Source organism: Lissotriton helveticus, chromosome 7 (assembly GCF_964261635.1).
Source record: "Lissotriton helveticus chromosome 7, aLisHel1.1, whole genome shotgun sequence".
Classification (NCBI taxonomy): Eukaryota; Metazoa; Chordata; class Amphibia; order Caudata; family Salamandridae; genus Lissotriton; species Lissotriton helveticus.
In genome coordinates, this window is record NC_136068.1 from 1,535,023,469 (window position 1) to 1,535,043,920 (window position 20,452).

The 20,452-nt window shown below is 44.7% G+C and overlaps 1 protein-coding gene across 1 annotated transcript in view; it reads left to right on the forward strand.

Annotated features, from left to right (window-relative positions):
* The first annotated feature begins 533 nt into the window (after positions 1-533).
* GRWD1 (glutamate rich WD repeat containing 1) overlaps positions 534-20,452 on the forward strand; it is a 52,574-nt gene continuing 32,655 nt past the window's right edge. The window contains exon 1 of the mRNA XM_078654975.1: positions 534-807. Coding sequence (XP_078511101.1) covers positions 561-807 — 247 coding nt within the window. The 5' untranslated portion in view covers positions 534-560. The remainder of the gene's footprint in view (positions 808-20,452) is intronic.

The window sequence follows — 20,452 nt, forward strand, 5'->3', positions numbered from 1 at the left end:
TTTAAGACAAGCACGCACTGCTGCAAATCGTGTCTACGCCGTATCTGTGAAAGAAGCCTTCCAAACATGTTTAGTTTATTTAAAGAAGCCAAAACGAATTCTTTCTTCCTCGTTTTTCTTTTCCTCACACATTTATTTTTTCCTTGGCCTCTTGTTACAGAGCTTTCTCCTTTTGGCTGTCTACCTTCGTTTCTTTATTGTCTGTTCCTTTTATTTATCTCAACTTACTTCCCCTCGTATATTTAACATTATTTCCACTGCCCCCGTGTCTTCCTTTTCTGTACTCGTCCATTTCACGTTCACTTTTTGTATTTCTCTAACCCCTGTCTGACTCTTTTCAGTACGAGAACCAATAACTTCGAAGTTATTTACAAGCTTCAAAAGCCGAAACAGGATATAAACTGAAATCAATCAGCACTAGATGAACCACAGCTTGACTGCCCAACAAAGGAAACTAACAGTGTATTTGGAGGCGGCTCATGTTTTAACAACAGCCAATGGGAGACAGTAACGTTTCGGCCAATCAGAGCCTGCGTTGCTTTTTCCCTTCCTTTACCAAGATGGCGGAGAAGAAACAGAGCACGTGTAAGGATATCGGAGGAAAAGAGGAGGAAGAAGACGAGTTTATGGAAGGGACTGGTAGCGAAGATGATGAGGATGACGGGGACATCATGGAGGAGGAGGAAGAGGATAGTGGTGATAAGAGCCCGAAGAAGGTGTATGTTCCTGGCCTCGAACCCCTGACGGATGGTGAAGAGCTGGTGATGGATCAGGAGGCATATGTGCTGTACCACCAGGCGCAGACAGGTGAGGGGGATCGGCAGTTTTTCTTGTGTCAAAGCAGTGCTTTAAATGGGAAAAAAGAAGTACAGGTACGCATTAAATTGAGTTGGGGGCGTGGCTAGTGGGAGGGATGAGATATGATAGAAACACTTCTATGGAGTATTCATTTGCCCTTGACAGTTATCTCAAACTTTCCATATGTGCAGATTACAGGTACATATGCTAATAAAGGGTGGTGTGAAGTACTTCTGGGAGCAATGCAAGGAGCTTCTAAACCCTGAATGCAGCCAAACTATCAACATTAGTATTAGAACTTTCAGGCTAATAATGTGAACTAAGACGAGAGAGACTGGCAGCATCATTAATAACCAGTATTAGACGCATTTTTTTTCAAATACCTCCTGGGTGTCCTGATTCCCTTCCTCACTGATATCGTTTCTCTCTCACACACAACATACACACAACCAGGCTAACGCACACAAACAAGCAGACAAAAACTCTATCAATCTTCACATCTCTAATCTCTCCATCCCACTCACTTCTCTCCCATTTGTATCTATTTCTCTTGCTGTCCCACTCTCTTTACCCCTAAGGTATCCTATACTCCCCTACTATCACGCTTTCTATTTCTAATCTGCCATCTCCGTGCCTCTGTTACTCTTTCCATAGCTGTCTCGATCTCTTCCCCATCTCTGTCTGCACTTACCCCTTCTGTCTCTATGTTTTCCCCCCTTTAAACTCTAATGTGCTCTTTCTGTCTCTGCCCCTCACTCTCTACCTTCTTTCACCCCATTCTCCTTCCTCTTCCCTCTGCAGAAGGCCACAGGGCCGGAGAGCTTGCAGTGAGGACTGCAGGGTCGTGAGCATGTGCAGAGGTCAGGGGAAGAACAATACTGGTCTCTGATGGGCAGGTCAGTACACCTCCTCCCACCTCACATGGGCTCCAGGCAGGCTACGTAGGCAGGCCATCTCCACCACCTCATCCCTGTCAAGGTCCCAGCAGGTGGACAGGGGTGGGGGTGGAATTGCAGGCGCAAGTGAGTCAGACCTCAGTGGGAGGCAAAGCGTTTAATGGCACGGTCATTTATGCAGGCTCTCTTCCCTCCCACCCATTCACTGTGCCCCTGGCAGCCGATGTCCAATGTCTGAGGACAATGAGAGCATCAGGAGCAGAGGCCACTTACCCCTGTGGCAGGCCTCCAGCAGGCACCAAAACTGCAAACATGCTGCCAAATAAACAGGGCACAGCTGGCCCTCGGGCATCGGCCCAGTGCCCATCTGATCAATCCGAGTACTGGTACTCTCCTGAAACTGGAAAAGTGCCGGTACTCAGCTTGATAAAAACATGAAGTGCTCGTACTCCGTACCTGTGAGTACCGGCCCATTTAAAGCACTGGGTCAAAGCAGCTTTAACCTGTACACATGACATTGACATAGAGCTCTGCAAGGGAGAGTTGACACTGGCCACTTCAAAGGAAGGTGCAAAGAAGCACTTCTGAGTGTCGTAAGACCGCGAGTATGGGGGCGTGGGATCGTGCTAGTTTCCCATACTGGTAATGGGACATTGCTCTATTCTGAAATACATGTACAGTATTTTGCGCTGTGGAAATTACCATTTGAGTCTCCTATCCTGAACAATTTAATCAAGTTAGGAGTTTGAAATTAAAGAATGATTGAGATGCCCCTCCTATCAGAGGCGCAACTCGAGCCAGACTTCGGGGGGTGGGGGCCTGAAGACTTTTGAGTCCTATAGTCTCCTGCCTCCTATATACAAGAAAGACACAAATGGTACGCAATCGGTGGGAAGTTTATTTCTGTAGAATGGGGGTATATTTCAATCTTATATTAACTATATATCATACATTGTGGAATCAGAAATCGGGTAGAGTTTGTTTGAAAGGCCTGCACCATAGCATCTGTTGATAGTGAAAGCCTCTTGGATAGAGCGAGGTGTTGAGACTGAGTGGCTGAATCTCCCCAACTTGCAGTTTTTTTTAATGCAGTGAGCATGTGAATCTGTTTTGCAAGTTACACACTGGGTTTATTTTCAAGAGACCTGCGCCGCTCAGGATTCAATTATATGTATGAGGCGACGCAAAGCTACCCTGCGTGGCTTTGCATGGCCTTATAGATATGGAGTATTGCAAGGCCGCGCTTGACTTAAGCTGCGACAAGGAGGCGTTCCGTGGGCTTTCCCACGCAACACTCATGGATGTTGATGCTGCCTCAGATTTACAAAATCACGTAATCCTGGGGCGGCGCTGAAACCAAACGCCTCCTCAGAGCAGGTGTAACAAGGATAAATGTTTTAATTTCTCCTCGTCTTTTCCTCTTTCCAAGTGTGCATAGAACGAAGAAAACTCCTCTCAGGATTGTTTTTGTGTAGGAAAGTGCCCCTTCCTGCACAGAAACAATCTTCCACTCCTCTAATGTTCAATATCATATGTACGCGGACGATATACAAATCTACCTAAAAATCCACTCCCCAGTGAAGTGTAGTTCCTGTATTCCCGATAGGCTCTGCGCATTGGAATAATATATCCTATAGATGTGACGTAGGGCTTATGTCTGCTAGGTCTCTATCGAATATATTAAACTTAATTGTGAGTGCCAGCTAGCTCAGAGGTCACTAGAAACTTTCTCGAATAAACAAGAATTAATTTGTTTCTGACAACCGCATGAACATGACAACTTTGTTTCCCCAAGATAAAACGTATCTTCAGAGTCGTGGAAACAATAGATAGATATTTTACTCAGTCATTCGTGCATGATTCATTTCACTAGAGGTGCAGAGAAAATAGAGAGACGGGCGTTTTCAATAAAAGTATTTATTGAACAGTCTTCTTTCTCATGCAGAAGAAATGAACTGCTACAATCGTAACACTGGCTGTAAAGTATAATGCATACAGCAAGAAGAGTATTATAAAATAATACTGTAAAAGCATGGTATGGTTTCTAAGCCATAAAATACATACATAAATAAATTAAGACTAAAAGTACTCAACTGGTGCTTCTAAAATACGCCTACCCCGATGTACCTAACCTAAGTCTAGTACGAGGGAAGACGTAAGTGAGGTGTAGCATAAGTGTAGTATTCTTTTGCCAAGAATCTATCCAAGATTTCTCTTAGGGTCTAATCAGCTCCGTACCTTGGTTTAGAATGAAGGAGGTCTGGTATCTTTGTCTCCGTACTCGATTTCCCAACACCCCGCAAGGGGAGCTTGGAAACACTGGAGCTGGATTTCTCGGCAAGAGAAAAGACAGCGTCTCTCTCAGTGAGTCTGCTGGATGGTCGGCTTCCTTCGGCACTTGCTGTAGCGAGATGCGTCGGGCAAGTAGTCGAATTGCTCCAAACCACCGTGTGTTTGCTAGGGCAAGTGTGGGCATATTTATACCTTGAAGGTGCCGAGTTTGACATACAGTTGGACATGATAACGTCATCAAAGAGTCGTAGTTCTTTGAAAACTCCATGAGTTCTTGGACAAATCAATATTCAAACAAGGGGAAGCCCCTAACTGCTGAAGCTGAGTTTTCCAAGAAATCGTTGTGGCTTTTCGGAACTAGTGGAAATAGCCATGCCTTATTTGGACTGGATTGGTTATGTCTAAATATGGTTATGATTTCTATGTCTATATAAGGACAAGGTGATTTATACCTATATAAGGGCATTTGTTGGGAAAATTACACTAGGGTCCTAAAATGCTATACAACACCCACTCCACTTTATTATGTTCGACATTACTAAATGTAAGCACTAAAACATATCTAAAGCATGTGATTACAATCCCACCCAAAAATACATAAAATGCATTTGAAATGGTTGTACACGAAAAACGAGTATTTGTACTGTAAAAATGAAAGCAATGATTCCAATTTAAGCATAAAGTATGATATTGGCAATGCTAACTGAATGAATTATGAAAATAACATTTATGAAATGGCTCTTAAATACAGAAGGAAAAGGTCGAGATCATCCCATAGCAGAGTATATAAACTGGTTTGGTTTTTGGATAATGTCAATATTGTCTCTAGGAAGTATTCAAAGAATTCTTGTTCTCTAAGAATAGTTCTACTTCAAGCAGATTACTTTGTGCCAAAGTTCAATTTTGGGGGAAAAATCAAATCAAATAGAAAAATAGAGTTCCAAAGTTAGAAGTTTTTGTTTAGAAAAACAAAGGTTGAATTCAAAGTTGATAGAACACTGTGTGCTAATATTAAAAGTTATTCTCGTGTCAGGAGAAAACATTAAATCTTCTAAGCTGGCATAGAAATCGTCTACCACAGTAGGTGAAAGTTGAACCACTTCATTAAGTTGATCAATCGTACACAGATGAGAAGCATCGCCGTCGGCGTCAGTCGCGTTAGCAATGTTCACAGTAGATGATACCTGTGTGCCTGTTGGTCCACGTATCTCACCCTCCTCTGGAATTGCTGGTGAGACCTCAATGAATGCCGTCATCAGGATTGGTAGCCGCTGGGGACAACACAATGCATGAGCCGTTACCGAACCAAGCAAAGCGTCAATATCCGTTGGCAGTGCTGATGGAAGTGTCCGACAAATATCCAACACGCATTCCTCTCCACAAAGCAGGCATCTTAGAACAGGTAAGATGCAATCTTGCCAGATTGGTCTGAACGATAGGAACCACATGGTATTCAGAACTCTTAAACGAGCCAAGCCAAGAATCTGTGTTATGCGCTCACGATACTGCATTGCCAGAAGAGTGTTCTCCATGGTAATCTGGGTATCGCTGGTGACTGTATATCCGCAGTGGACCTTGCAACTTGCAGATCATACGTCTCTCTGGACGAGGTCAGTGGCATCAAATCGCTCAGCGTAACGCTTCTAAAAACCCAGTCCTGGCTAGCTCAAAACCATCTGAAACTAAACACCCTCAAAACAGAATTCCTCCTCATCGCTCCCCCCAATAAATCGACTATCATCACTGTCTGACTGAAACACCTCACAGCACTCAACTGCCAACCTCTTATCATTGACTCCGCTAAATCACTGGGAGTTACCCTCGACAAAAACCTTAACATGCTGAAACGCATCAGCAGCGCACCAAAAGGCGCAACTTATCAAATGAATATCCTAAGAAAACTCAAACCCTTCCTCCCGGCAAATGACCTCAAACTTGCTGTTCGAACTATTGGACTCCCCAGAATAGAATATGGGAGTGCTACCCTTTGTGGGCTACCAAGATCAACAACGGCTCCCCTAAGAGCCTCAATCAACTCAGCTGCCAGGCTCATCACTGGCTCCAAAAGAAACTGCCATATCTCCCCAGACTTAAGAGCCATCAATTGGTTACCTTTTGAAGCTAGAGTTCAACTGAAAATCGAATGCATGACACACAAGGCTATTCACCACAATGCTCCGAGCTACCGCGCACATAAATTGGTACTAACTTGTGGCAAAAGATTCTCCAGAAGCGCCAATGACTTTCTACTAAAACCACAATGATTTTCTAAGAAGAAAACATATAATCGGGCCTTCTCGGGGATTGCCCCTAGGCTTTGGAATGCTTTACCCCCTGAAACCAGACGGAATCCTTCCACTCTATTGTTGAAAACAGAAGTGAAAGCTATTCTCCTGTCCAAGTTCACATGAACTATGTTTACATGTTGTCCTTCTTTGTATGATGTGTTCGTATCATAATTTTTTCCGTTTCTGTCTATAATCTGAGTTTTATTTGCTCTAGCTGCTTGTAAAGCGCTCTGATACCCGCAAGGGTCTTGTCCGCGCTATATAAAACCTTCAAAATATAAATAAATAAATAATCCTGATAGGGGTTTTCCTCGTTCTATGCAGAAACCCTTGTACTATGGTGAAAGGGTGCCTAGTTGGTGCTAAACACTGATTAGTGTGTAGGCACTGACTGAAAGGACATGATTGCACCGTATCTTGTAAATATTGTGGATTCCTGCCCTTTCAAATTAGTGGAGGGCAGTGCAGCAAAAAGTCTTGTAGCACTGCTCTACACCAATTTGTTTGTAAATGAGACACTGGTTGTGCAGATTAAACGGGCATGAGTGGGACGGCCCATTAGAATGCAGATCACAGCAGTGGCCTGAGAAACTCTAGTCTCCACTTTCTACTTCTAAACATGAATTTTAGTATTAAAATAGCTTCTGACTTTACGGAATAGAACTGATATATACGTTGAACAGAGGTGTGCTCTTTAGACTGCTTAGCTATCTTAATACATTTCATTCTTCATACTAAAAAGCTTGAGAGTTCTCATAGAATCAGTAGAGCTTTTTGACTGCCCATTAAGCTGCAGAGATTGTACAGATCCAGGCATCGTATGTCAAATATAGCTATTCCATGATATACAGAAAGTCTAGACTTTTGTGTTAAGAACAGCAAAAATTGTTCTTCGGTTAAACAAATAATATCTCATTTTATTAGTTAATGCTCAATATTTTTGCTGGACTGAGCATTGTCTGTAGCAGGGATCATAATTATCCAATTTATTGTTCTCGTATTGATGAAAGCCCCGTTGACTGTTCCAAACTTAAGTAAACGAGCCATCTTGCTAGCAAATATCAACAATCGTAGCAGTCATTTAGGGTGTAGTGGTGTACAGGCTTAAGCCTTCACAGCTGGCTATTGAACTGAATAGTGTGTTCAGGATGAGGTTTCAAAAGGCATAGCTATCCGAAATGTTACACACATCTGTTGCTTTGTAGAGAAAACCTACCTTCAGATTGATATCTCAACAGATTAAGCCAACATGAATACGTTTTATCTGTCAGATTCCATGGATCTCACTCTTGTTACGCCTTAAGTTACACATCTTCTAGCCTCATGCTTGTAACAGCAATGTTACAGACTGGCTGCAAGGATCATAGAGCTTTAGGTCGATAACTGCAGATCTATCTCTCGGCACAGAACTCTAGGAGGCTTATACATCTGGCTGGGTACTGCTATCTCACAGCTTACCAGAACAATGCCTTTGACAGCAGAGCTATCTAGCCCCTGCTGACGCTGGCATCTCACAGCAAATCTTTCGGTTTACAAGGCTCTCATAGACTCATACTTTGGACAGTAATTAACATGTCCCTCACTATACAGATAACGTACGGGTTAAGTTTTCTGACAGAAAACATAAGCATGCGGTTACATGAATTTTATAAACCTCCGCTTTAGACAGGAAATCTTAACCTTAGATTGCATGTCTTAAAGAAGGTGGTAGTTTACAGTAAATTTGCTATTAGGATGCACAGATCTTAACCTGATGTCTGACATCAGAGTGCTCTATTATTTATTTTATTTTATAGAGCGTGAACCAGACCCATGAGGGTATCGGAGCGCTTTACAGGATTAAGGGTGGAATACAAAGCGTTCGGAAGGGAGGTACCAATTGGGTAAAATAGGAGATACGTGATACAAGAAAAAGAACGCAGTCTAAGGTCCCGGCTACATGTGGGATAAAAATTAAAACAGGTAGATACAATATAAAAGAAGGCACGCAGTCTCAGCTCTTGGGTGGGATGCCCATCAGTGCAGGAATAGGTCTCAACCGTAGAAGCCGTGGATAATGCCGAGGTGGAGGGTGGCACATGTTGTTGAGGTGATTGTAATGTTATCATTATACGAGGTATTTGCCCATTAAGAAGGTTTTGGTCTTCTTTTTAAAGTGTGCCAAGGACGGAAGTCTTCTGATGGCGGGTGGGAGAGAGTTCCAAATTATTGGAGCCGCCCCAGACAAGGCCTGATTGTATGTTTTTTTTCTTCCGTAAAGCGTGCTGGTTGCAGCAACAGTTTCTGGCTCCTCCGTATATCACAAGTTTTTGGACGAGATATGCAGGGGAATTGGAGTAAAGAGCTTTGTGAGTAATGCAGGCCAGTTTAAGTTGGATTCTGGCCTCTCAGGGAAGCCAGTTCAGAACTTTGAGGTGGGAGAGATATGGTCGAATTTCTTTGAGCCAGTTAGGAGTCTTGCGGCGGTGTTGAGGCAGGCTTTCAATGGGGTCAGAGAGTTCTTGGGTAGCCCTGCGAAAGTAGAGCATCCATATTCTATCTCTCAGTTACCAAGAGAGTACAGCTTTGGGCTTCTTAAATTTAGCTCCCCTTCAGGTTTGATGGTATTTAGATGCTCAGGCCTTTGTCCACAGTGCCAGCAGTCATGTTACAGAGCTCTGACAGGGTCACACAACTTAAAGCAGAATAATTGCTTAGGCTACACAGACCCCACAGGCTCAGGCTGTTGAGAGGAGAGCTGTCCTTCGGGTTACACAGTTCTTAGATGCTCACATCCCTCATAGTAATGCTAGGTGTCATATTACATGTCTTGTAGGCGTATGCCTACTAGAGCAGAGTTACCACCCACGTAATATAGATATTATTGTATCATGCAACTCACAGCAAACATACCTATTGTGTTACATATTGTACAGGCTTAGATCTATGACAGCGAAGCTGGCCTTCAATTTATACATCTTTTGCAGGGTAGGGTATGTCATAGCACAAACATTCCTTGGTTTACTCAAATATGTTTACTCAAATATGCAAGGTTCAACCCTTTGAGACAACAGAGCTATCATTCATGTTGCCGAACTATTGCCTATGCAGGCAAATGAAAGCATAGCCAACCCTCGGTTACACTCTCCTGCGGACTAGGAATTTAAACATCAACCTTGTCCCTATACAGCAAACCATCCTTTTGAGTTCTTACACACTTGTATTCTCAAAGCAGAGCTATTTCTAGAGTTACACAGATCTTTCAGGACTATATCTATAACACAAATATCCTTGGGTAAGAAATAACTTGTCCATGAGATAGATGCTCTAAATGACTGCCTGAAGACTGGGCAGTGAAGCAGCATTCTGGATGGTAAACCTTCAACTTTAACAAAAATCTTCCATATTCCAATTGATTCCGTCCCAAAGAGCAGAAAAATAGCTCAACTCTAGATAATTGAGGTTGAATACATTTCAGTCAGTCAAATGAGGGGTTTGTATAGCGAGGCTACTCAACCTTGAGGGTCTCAAGTAGACTTTATTAAGGCCATTGTTTTATTCAGGCTTTTAGTAAAGGAGACCCACTGAGGTAGAAGTCATCAACTTGATTGATGCTTTTTTTCTGCATTTTGTGGTGCAACTGCGCGCTTCCTCCACCCCCCAAAAACACTCTTGTCATACACAGAGCAGGTGCTGCACTGGCAGCATCACGTCTTCTCAACTTAAACTGTTGATTCTGACATTTTGGATACTGAAGCCCCATTTCCAGTGCCTTAATATATCTCTTGATGGAGTAAGTCATCGTTGGTCGGAGGAGACATGTGCCCGATATGGATCACTGGAAGACAGTGTTGCATTAGGCATTGTCAAGAGGAAGAAATATCTAGTGCAAAGACCTAGACCAGCGTTTCTTAACTTTTTGACTTCTCTAGACCCCCCACTAAATCATCACTGTAATCATCAGGCCTCCACTGAGTCATTATTGGAAGCTAGTGACCCCGGATAAGCAATTTCCAGGATTGATTTTCAAAACTATGCACAAAAATAAAAATAAAAACAAGTATACAGCAAACATGCTCAAGTATTGAAATATTTGGTTGAATTCACAATCAAATGTAGAGAGCGTTTTTGCTTTTTCAATATTGCTTCATTATTGTTATATAATTATTAATTTTAATGCATTCATTTTATTATTATATAATTTGATAAGTCTCAGACCCCCTGAGTAGGGCTCACGGACCCCAGGGTTCTCGGATCAGGGGTTAAGTGCCACTGGACTAGACAAGGTAAATGTTGTACTGTCATCGCTACATTTTCCTGCACCCCCCCCCCCCCGTCACCCCTGCCACCCACCCTTTCATGCGTTTTGTTTGGCATACCACTAACCTCCAGGTCTATGGACAAAACACGGCTCGCTTAGGGGAGCGACACCCATTGAGTTTTCGAACTGCCCAATAGATACCAGGTATTGAGCACCTTAGATGATAATGAATGACTTAGTCGTGGCAGATACCATGTTGGGGGCTCCGGGAATTATTGAACAAAGGGATTTTATTACCGTCCAGGCAAATCTTCTGCCCCCAAAAGATAATGTATTTATTTCTGGGACGGCATCAGATAGTAGGTTGCCTGTAGCTAAGGCCGTAAAGGCAAGCTTCAACGAACATCCTAGCTCCTCTAACACATCTACCTGTGCTTCAAATATGGATCCTGTAAGTCACTACTCTGAGGGAAGGTTTAAGTTTGAAACATGGAATGTGAATGGGCTAACGAACAAGATAGGAAATGATGATTGGTTTAACACTATATCTGGATATGATATTATATGTATGCAAGAAACCTGGTGTACAAGCACAGAACACTTAGAAGGGGTTTCCTCCCACTTTTTGGAATTTAGCACCTCAAGCAGGGCAGCCAAAAGGGTGACTCCAGTTTCTTATTCCTAATAAAATTCCTGTAAAAGCTATGAAGATCTTATCAGTGGCTCCCCATTCTCAATGATTGCGACTGAATAAAAAGGGCAAGGGAGATCTTGTAATTGTAAATTTTTATAATAATATCTTTGATTCAACGCATGGTAGTGTGTCTACAGCTCTTGACCATGGCCTCGAAGCCTTCTGAGGTTCTATTCACATGGATTTTGTAATTGGAAGGGGTAGGTGAATTTAATATTCAGGCATGTGCATTATCTGCCACCCAGGCATGCAATCATATTTATCGGGATGGGGTGGGCAACGATCACTTCCGCCACAATGGTGAAGCACTGTACTCTATCTCTAAATATGACTGTCAATTACTTTGGCATGGCTATGATATCAATGGAGAATTAGCCCCAACATTTACCGGGAGAGACACATTTTCCAATATAGATCACGTATTGGTGTCTGTCTCTGCTAACCATATGTGTAGTAACCCCAGTATTGTACCCTCCAATTTTTAGCGACCACAATCTACTTACATTATCCTTCTTTTGGGGTCAGAGGCAGGCCTGATTTCAAATAGTAAATAGTATTAACCCACCAGGGTAAACGGAGTAAGAATCAAGTGGACGGGTAGTGACCCAGTAGACGTTTTTAAATCTGCCCCTGACCTGTGGGGGCCTATCCTTTGGTGTTTAATACAGCCGTAATAGATACGGTCCGATCTTCTTGGGGCATATCTACTATTGTACCCATATTTAAACCAGCATTGGCATACCCAATAGGTCTCGCCTTTGGGACCTTATAAATGTTTAGTTATCCAGCACAATATCCTTGGTGCAACAACATCAAGTGTTGCATGGCTAAACTCTTATAAGTGCCCAAAGGTGAGACCTATTGGCTATGCCAATGCTTGTTTTGAGTGAGTGGTTCGTGCAGGTATGTCACTGTAAGGTAGAGATGCTGCGCGTTCTTTTTACAGGAGCCCCTGTGACATTGCGCCTCTTCAAAATGTATCTTGGGTCTGGTGTAATACTTCTAGCCCCTATTCCCGTCTTCTCGCATGCATCCTTAAATGTCCCATGTACAGCTGGGGTTGACACTCCTATTACCCCTGCCCTCCAGTGACACTTTACCTGTCTCGGGTGGTGGTGGACGTGGTGGTGGACGTGGTGGTGGACGTGGTGGTGGACGTGGTGGTGGACGTGGTGGTGGACGTGGTGGTGGACGTGGTGGTGGACGTGGTGGTGAGGACGTGGTGGTGAGGACGTGGTGGTGGTGGACGTGGTGGTGAGGACGTGGTGGTGGTGGATGTGGTGGTGGTAGTGGAGGACGTGGTGGTGGTAGTGGATGTGGTGGACATGGTGGTGGTGGTGGTAGTGGATGTGGTGGACATGGTGGTGGTGGACGTGGTGGTGGTGGATGTGGTGGTGGTGATGGTGGACGTGGTGATGGTGGACGTGGTGGTGGTGATGGTGGACGTGGTGGTGGTGGTATTGGAACGTGGTGGATGTGGTGGTGAACGACGTGATGGTGGCGGTGGACGCTGTGGACGTGGTGGATGTGGTCGTGGTGGTGGACATGGTGGTGGACATGGTGGTGGTGGACGTGGTGGTGGACGTGGTGGTGGTGGTGGACGTGGTGGTGGATGTGGTGGTGGTGGTGGACGTGGTGGTGGTGGTGGACGTGGTGGTGGTGGTGGAGGACGTGGTGGTGGTGGATGTGGTGGTGGTAGTGGATGTGGTGGACATGGTGGTGGTGGTGGATGTGGTGGACATGGTGGTGGTGGACGTGGTGGATGTGGTGGTGGTGGATGTGGTGGTGGACGTGGTGATGGTGGACGTGGTGGTGGTGATGGTGGACGTGGTGGTGGTGGTGTTGGAACGTGGTGGTGAACGACGTGATGGTGGTGGTGGACGTGGTGGCGGTGGACATGGTGGTAGTGGACGCTGTGGACGTGGTGGATGTGGTCGTGGTGGTGGACATGGTGGCGGTGGGCATGGTGGTGGACGTGGTGGTGGACAACTATTGGGTAGGAGGGTGCTGGCAGAATGCGGAAGGAGGGGAGGATCTCGAAGGGGGCACATGGGAGAGCTTAGAGGCCGAATATTAGAAACAAAAAATGGAGAGTAGATAGAACACGAAACAGATTTAACGGGGTGATACCTTCTTATGGCGCATGTGACTGTTCCTTATCACCCCGTTTTTAGTAAACAAGGGGGCCATGGGGAGATTAATTGATTAATCACGCATGATGATGATTGCGTGCGAATAATTGATTACTCACGCCTGATAATCGCGTGCGGAAGCTAGGGTTGTTCGAGTCACGGCGTTGGCTTACCAATGTGTGATTCTGGGCAAATTAGTTAATCTCCTGTGCCTTCTAAAAGGCAATGTGTTCCTGTGTGAATGTGCTCTTGTGTAATGTAACTGGGTGTCTTATAAAGGTCTCTACTACTCTTGAGTTCAGTTTGCTCTGTATGAATTTGCTAAACAAACAGCCAGCAGACCTTGTAGAGCAAGAGCCTATTATATCGGTTCATGTAGCGCACACACAGCAATGGGGCTCTGTACAGCCCAGTACTGCGTTTAAATTTTAAAACGTTATGCTCCGTTAATAAAAAAAAAAAATACGTTGTGCCTGCAGTGAGAGTGGCTCACAAAGAAAAGAAAAGTTCTTAGCAGCTAATTAAGAGACCCTGTCTCCCGCCGCAAGTAAAAGATCCAATCCCGGGGAGGCAGGGCCAAAAGTGAACAGGGTGGTAACCAGGAGGGACTAAAAAGCCTCCTGGACAATCGTAACACCCGGTTTTGCATAATTGGTGATGCAAAATGACGTGCACCAATGCAAAACACGGGCGGAGCAGAATGCGAGCTTCTGGAATCGTATAGATTCCAAGAAGCCTTCGCAAGGTGAGATCAGCGCATTCGCTGCTCACGCCAGGCGAGACCTAAAAAGGGGATAAAGCAGACACAAAAAATAATTGCCCTATTTGTCTCCTGGACTACACCCTGAAAGTAATGAGTAGAGTCCTGTTAGTAAGATTGGAGGAATGGGCTTCAAATTGTTAAATATACTAGGGCTATATGTTTTGCCGATGATTTGGTCGACAATATTTTACTTTGGCCAACTCTAATCTCCCTGGGTGCTCCCAGGCCAATCATTGTGTTTTTTCCCGTCTTTATGAGAACCTAACTAGAAACGTTCGGTTTGGAGCCAGGGGGGATATTTGACCAAATTTAAAGTGGGGTGAGATATTCGGCAAAGGTGCGTGTTAGCCCCAATATTATTATCCCTTTTTAATATTAGTTCAAGTTCAAGTTTAACATTTGTATAGCGCACTACTCACCCAGAGGGTCTCAAGGCGCTTGAGGGAGGGGGTACTTTGCTTATCGAATATCCAAGTTTGTAGTTGTTTTCTGAAGGAGAGGTGGTTCTGTGTAAGGCAGAGGTGGGTGGGGAGAGAGTTCCAGGTTTTGGCCGCTAAGTAGGAAAAGGATCTCACCCCCCCCCCCCATAGTGGATCTATGGATGCGTGGAATTGCGGCGAGGGCTTGATTGGATGATCATAGTTGGCGGGTGGGGGTGTAAAAGGACAGGCGCGTGTTGAGGCATTCGGGTCCTAGGTCGTAGAGGGCTTTGTGTGCGTGGGTGAGGAGACGGAACGTTATTCTCTTGTTGACGGGGAGCCAGTGGAGGTCTTTCAGGTGACCGGAAATGTGAGCTTGGCGGGGGATGTCTAGTATGAGTCTGGCTGAGGCGTTTTGGATGCGTTGGAGTTTTTTCTGTAGTTTGGCTGTGGTTCCGGCGTAAAGGGTGTTTCCGTAGTCCAGTCGGCTTGTGACCAGTGCATGGGTGACCGTCTTTCTTGTTTCGGTGGGGATCCAACGGAAGATTTTTTTGAGCATACGTAGGATGTTGAAGCATGATGATGAGACGGCGTTGACTTGTCTGGTCATCGAGAGGGAGGAGTCCAGGATGAAGCCCAATTTGCGTGCGTGGTCCGTAGGTATGGGTGCGTTTCCCAGGGCCGGTGGCCACCATGAGTCGTCCCAGGCGGAGGGGGGTGAACCTAAGATGAGGACTTCCGTTTTGTCCGCGTTCAGTTTTAAACGGCTGTTCTTCATCCACTCGGCTACTTCTTTCATCCCTTCGTGTAGGTTGGTTTTGGCGGTGTTTGGGTCTTTGGTGAGGGAGAGGATCAGCTGGGTGTCGTCTGCGTAGGAGATGATGTTGAGGTTGTGTTGGCGCGCGATGGATGCGAGGGGACTCATGTATACGTTGAAGAGGGTGGGACTGAGTGATGATCTTTGTGGTACGCCGCAGATGACTTCGGTGGCCTCTGATCTAAAAGGGGGGAGGCGGACTCTCTGGGTTCTTCCGGCGAGGAACGAGATGATCCAGTTCAATGCTTTTCCTTGTATTCCGACGTTGCTGAGGCGTTGTATAAGGGTGCTATGACAGACTGTGTCGAAGGCTGCGGAGAGGTCAAGTAGGATGAGGGCAGCTGTTTCTCCGTTGTCCAGTAGTGTTCGAATGTCGTCTGTTGCTGTGATGAGGGCGGTCTCGGTGCTGTGTTTGGTTCGGAAGCCGAACTGTGAAGGGTCGAGGGATTTGTTGGATTCGAGGAAGGCGGCGAGCTGACTGTTGACGGCTTTCTCAATGACTTTGGCAGGGAATGGGAGGAGCGAGATGGGGCGGTAGTTCTTTAAGTTCAGTGGGTTCTGCTGTGGGTTTCTTCAGAAGGGCGCTGAGTTCGGCATGTTTCCAGCTTTCCGGGAAGGTAGCGGAGTTGAGGGAGCAGTTGATGACGTCTCGGATATGGGGTGCGATAATGGAGTCTGCTTTGTTGAAAATGTGGTGGGGACATGGGTCGGTTGGCGATCCTGAGTGGATGGAGTTCATCAGGCGGATGGTGTCCTCAGTGGTGATTGGGTTCCAGGCGCAAAGGTTGTTGGAGGGGGCTTTTAGTTCGGAGGTGGGTGGGGTGGACTGGTCTCCGGATTGGTTATCAAGGCTGTTATGTATGTCAGTGATTTTGTTGTGGAAGAATGAGGCTAGGGAGTCGCAGAGGTATTGGGAGGGAGTGATGCCGTTGGTGCCGGGGGTGGGGTTGGTAAATTCTTTGACGATGTTGAAAAGTTCCTTGCTGTTGTAGGCATTGTTGTCGAGTCGATCCTTGAATGCTGATTTCTTGGTGGATCGGATCAGTTGGTGGTGTTTGCGGGTAGCGTTCTTGAAGGTGGCCATGTTGTCAATGATTGGGTTTTTTCTCCAGGCTTTCTCGAGGGTGCGACAGAACTTCTTGGATTTCTTAAGGTCGTCGTTGAACCAGGGGGCTTTTTTGCTACCTTGCTTGATTTGATGTTTTTTCAAGGGTGCTAATTCGTCAGCGCTGTTATTGATCCATTGTGTGAGGTTGGTGGCTGCAAGGTTTGGGTCCAATGATTTTGCAGGAGGGTTTTGGTGAAGCGATGTGAAGAGTTGGTCGGTGGTAATTTTGTTCCAGTTTCTGCGGGGAATTGGGTGTGGGTGGTTGTGGGTCGAAGTCTTTTTGTAGTTGAAGTGAACGCAGCTGTGGTCTGTCCAATGGAGAGCTGTGGTGTGATTGAAGGAGATGTGCTTGCTGGAGGTGAAGATTGGGTCGAGCGTGTGCCCGGCATAGTGGGTGGGGGTGTCAACAACTTGTTTGAGTCCGAAGTTAGGGTAAATAATTACCTGCATTCGGTGCAGGCAGACGCCCTGAGGGCGGCTGGTCGTCTGATACCTGTACTGTTCTATGCCGACGATGCGATATTATTAGCACAAACCCCAGTTGGCCTCCAGAGACTGATGAATGCTTTCGCAGATGTTATGACCTCCAAGAAAATGGTAATTAACAAATCCAAAACATTCTCCATAGATTGTGGGCCTAAGCATAAATCGTTATTTAGGTCGAGCCTAGAGGCAGCGCACATGCGCTGCTCTGTGAGGCATGGTGTAAATTCTCTGCGAAGTTAGAAGACACCCACCCCACACCCACTGCTTGTGATTGGTTATATAGTCCGTCCTTCTAAAAGCTATTGTTTTGGTTTGTGAATATAGTACATTTGTCCCACCTTGTAGCTGTTTTGTGTCTGCCCTTGTGTTTGCCTCTGCTGCATAGATCCTTTCAATACGGCCCATATGTTTTGGTACCCGTACTACTTTTTCTTTTGCCTCAGATTTAAAAAAAAAATCCTGTTGTCTTTTACTTTGCTCCTGCCCCTCCTGTTTTCTGTGTTAACCGTGCTCCCGCCTCCCTCCCTTTGCCCTCATTTGCTTTGCTCCAGCCCTCCTCCCGTTGTCCGTGTTCAACATGCTCAACATCTGCTGATGCAAGTTAAAATGGTGGTATACCACTTTCACCACCCCACCATCAGAGTTGTGGGCTGACTAACACAATCCCCCACCCACCCACAAAAAGACACAATACCCACCCTGAAGAGAAACAAGAATGCATGAGCATAGATGGAGCTGGGGACTGTCAAGAGAAAGGATGGGTTACAATGGTCCGCTATTGACTAAGGGAGCTTAACCCCCCGAACAAGCGGCAAACTGCACTCCTAAGCACTGTAACTTACGGGGTTTGTTATGACACTTTCATGGTACTCAATTTCTCTGCTTTTGCAAGAATGGAGTAAAACGCTAGATCTGGAATTCACTGCATATCTCAACGGTGAGCGTTCATCTTGTCGATCCAACCTGCAGCCAAGCGTATGCACCTCTGTTTTGTAGGATGTTTTGGAATGCTCAGCTTGGCGGTATGGGGTTCCTCGGAGCATAAAGATATTATCACTGATTCCTGTTAAAAGGCACCACATTGACATCTATAGAATCGTTTAGCGTACTGTTAAGTTAATTAGAATGGTGATTGTGTAGCGCTTATTGTAAATATCGTTATTGCATTATCACAGTTATTTCTCTCCGCGGGGTGCACGTGATATTTGTGTTTTCTCCTGGGGGTGTGTTTGCCTGTAGCTTCCCATGTTGAGTCCTAGTGCCATATGGTCTCATGGGACCTCCCTCCCTGCCCCGTCCCCCGTGAGACGAGGCTCCCATATGGCCATGTCTCCTGTCTTGTGCCTGTATGTGGGTGAATGAATTACAAAGTGACGAGGGGGAGGGGATCCTAGGCGCTCTACTGGGGCTGTGAATTCACATTCTGCAGGTGCCCCTGAATTAATTTTTTTAATTATGTCTTTTGTCAAGCCTCAAAGAGAAAGCTTAACAGATTTCTTCGATAGTATACAAAGTCACAATATTCATGCCACTGGATGTTTGTGAAGATTCCTTTTTGGTTTGGACCAGGAAAACTAAGAGACTTTTTCAATTCCACTATCAATTACATTTTTTTTTAAATACTGAACCTATTACTCTTTAATGATTTCCATTTTTACTAAAAAAAAAAAGCAATGGAGTAGGAAGGCAGCTCCAAATGTTTTTAACCAGAGAAACTGAAGCGCCATTAGAAGTTTTTAACCAGAGAAACTGAAGTGCTATTAGCGGTTTATTTGTGACGTTGCTGAAATGATGCAAACACGGCTTTCTTGCTGACCGTGCGCATATTCATGCTTTTTCGCAGTTTCTGATTTGATCTTTTATTGAAAGCTGTTACTCATTAAACAAGAACTCAGCCATACCAGGAGTTCGATTGTGAGAAAGCTCAACACTCATCAAAGAAAGAGTCCCGAGTAGAAAACAAACATTTCCCCTGCCGACATTGAGGAAATTAAGCCAGTATTTTTCTCCGGTTTAGTATATTCAGAGACTAGATTTACATCGTGATCGTCCATCTAGTTTCTGACATGCAGTGGGTTTAGAATAGTGCGGTTGAAGGTAGAAGGGTGAGAGGCAAAGCTAATAGCTTCAGCTAAACACTTATAAGGTCCCAAAGGCGAGACCTATTGGCTATGCCAATGCTTGCTATTGATGGCACCCCAATTGTTTTAGTGAATTCGTTTTGCTATTTGGGTATCTTATTTGCAGGCAATGGGTAACGGTCACAACAAGTTTTAAATATCAAAGCTAAAATTAGCAGGGCTTCGTAAGGGATTTTTTAATTCTTCTCAAAATTGGGGAATCGACCCATCATGAAAATGGTTGCAACATATAAAGCAAAAGGAGTGACTACAGCCATATATGGGGCAGGTCTTTGGGGTTATGCAAACAGCACTGCCCTGTTTTTAAAACATTTATTATGCTTACCTTCTTCTGTATCAAATACTATCTTACATCATGAGGTCAGCATACAGTTTTTAGAAGATCTTCTTTTGGCCAGACCTGTTATTGTGGGAACTCTACGAGCTAAGGAAGAAACTGGTTTTACCAGAACAATCATTTCAGATTGTTTAGCCTTGAATGATGCCCAAAGTATCCCCTGGCTACTGTATATCAACTCCTCCCTCTGCAGGCTGCTCAATTTATCTATCTGGTCAGAGCCTACAAAGGTATTATTATTAACTAAGAGGAGAATTAAAGAAACCTTTCTTCAGTGTAAATTGGATCAACGATTGATGGACGATAGGAACAAATCGACACTCGCCTTTAATAAGTCTTTGAACCTGGAGGAGGGGGAAATAGCTATTTATCATATGTGACTAATATGCAGCATTGCTATGTGCTAGTAAGAATGAGATGTGGCATCGCGCACCATTTAGTTGCCTTTCCAACTATGAAGTCCCGTCCACCTGATGTGGCTCTTTGCCCCTGCGATGACCAAAGCAAACAAAGCGCACTGCACTTTTTATTGTTTTGTAAATTTTATCAGAATCTCGGGGTTTTATCTTAAACCTATGCCTGTTGCACAGAATATTAGGTCACAAAGTAGCTATGAAATATTTGGCGATACTAAGTGAACCTTTTGTGTGTTATAATGTTGCCCTTTTTATCTCAAAAACTATTAATGTAAGGAAATGTATTCTGTAAGAGTGCAGCAAATTAATTTTATAGCTATTTTGTATGTATTACATCAAAAGGTTTTAATTTTTGTATTTGTTATTCCATATGTACTTTTAGCCCAATATAGTTTTACGACCGATTACTGTGTGCATATGTTATGTCATTTCTGAGATGTATAACTTTTTGAAAAAGAAAAAATATGTTGTACCATCATAAATAGGTGTGATATGGGTAAATGCTGCGAGTGGCACTCCTGAGGTGAAGAGGGTCAAACGGCTTTGCCAGGGTAAGGCTAGATACTTCCAGATAGTAAGATTTTACACTGTAGGGCCAGGAGGTGTTAGTGATAGTGTTCTTGCT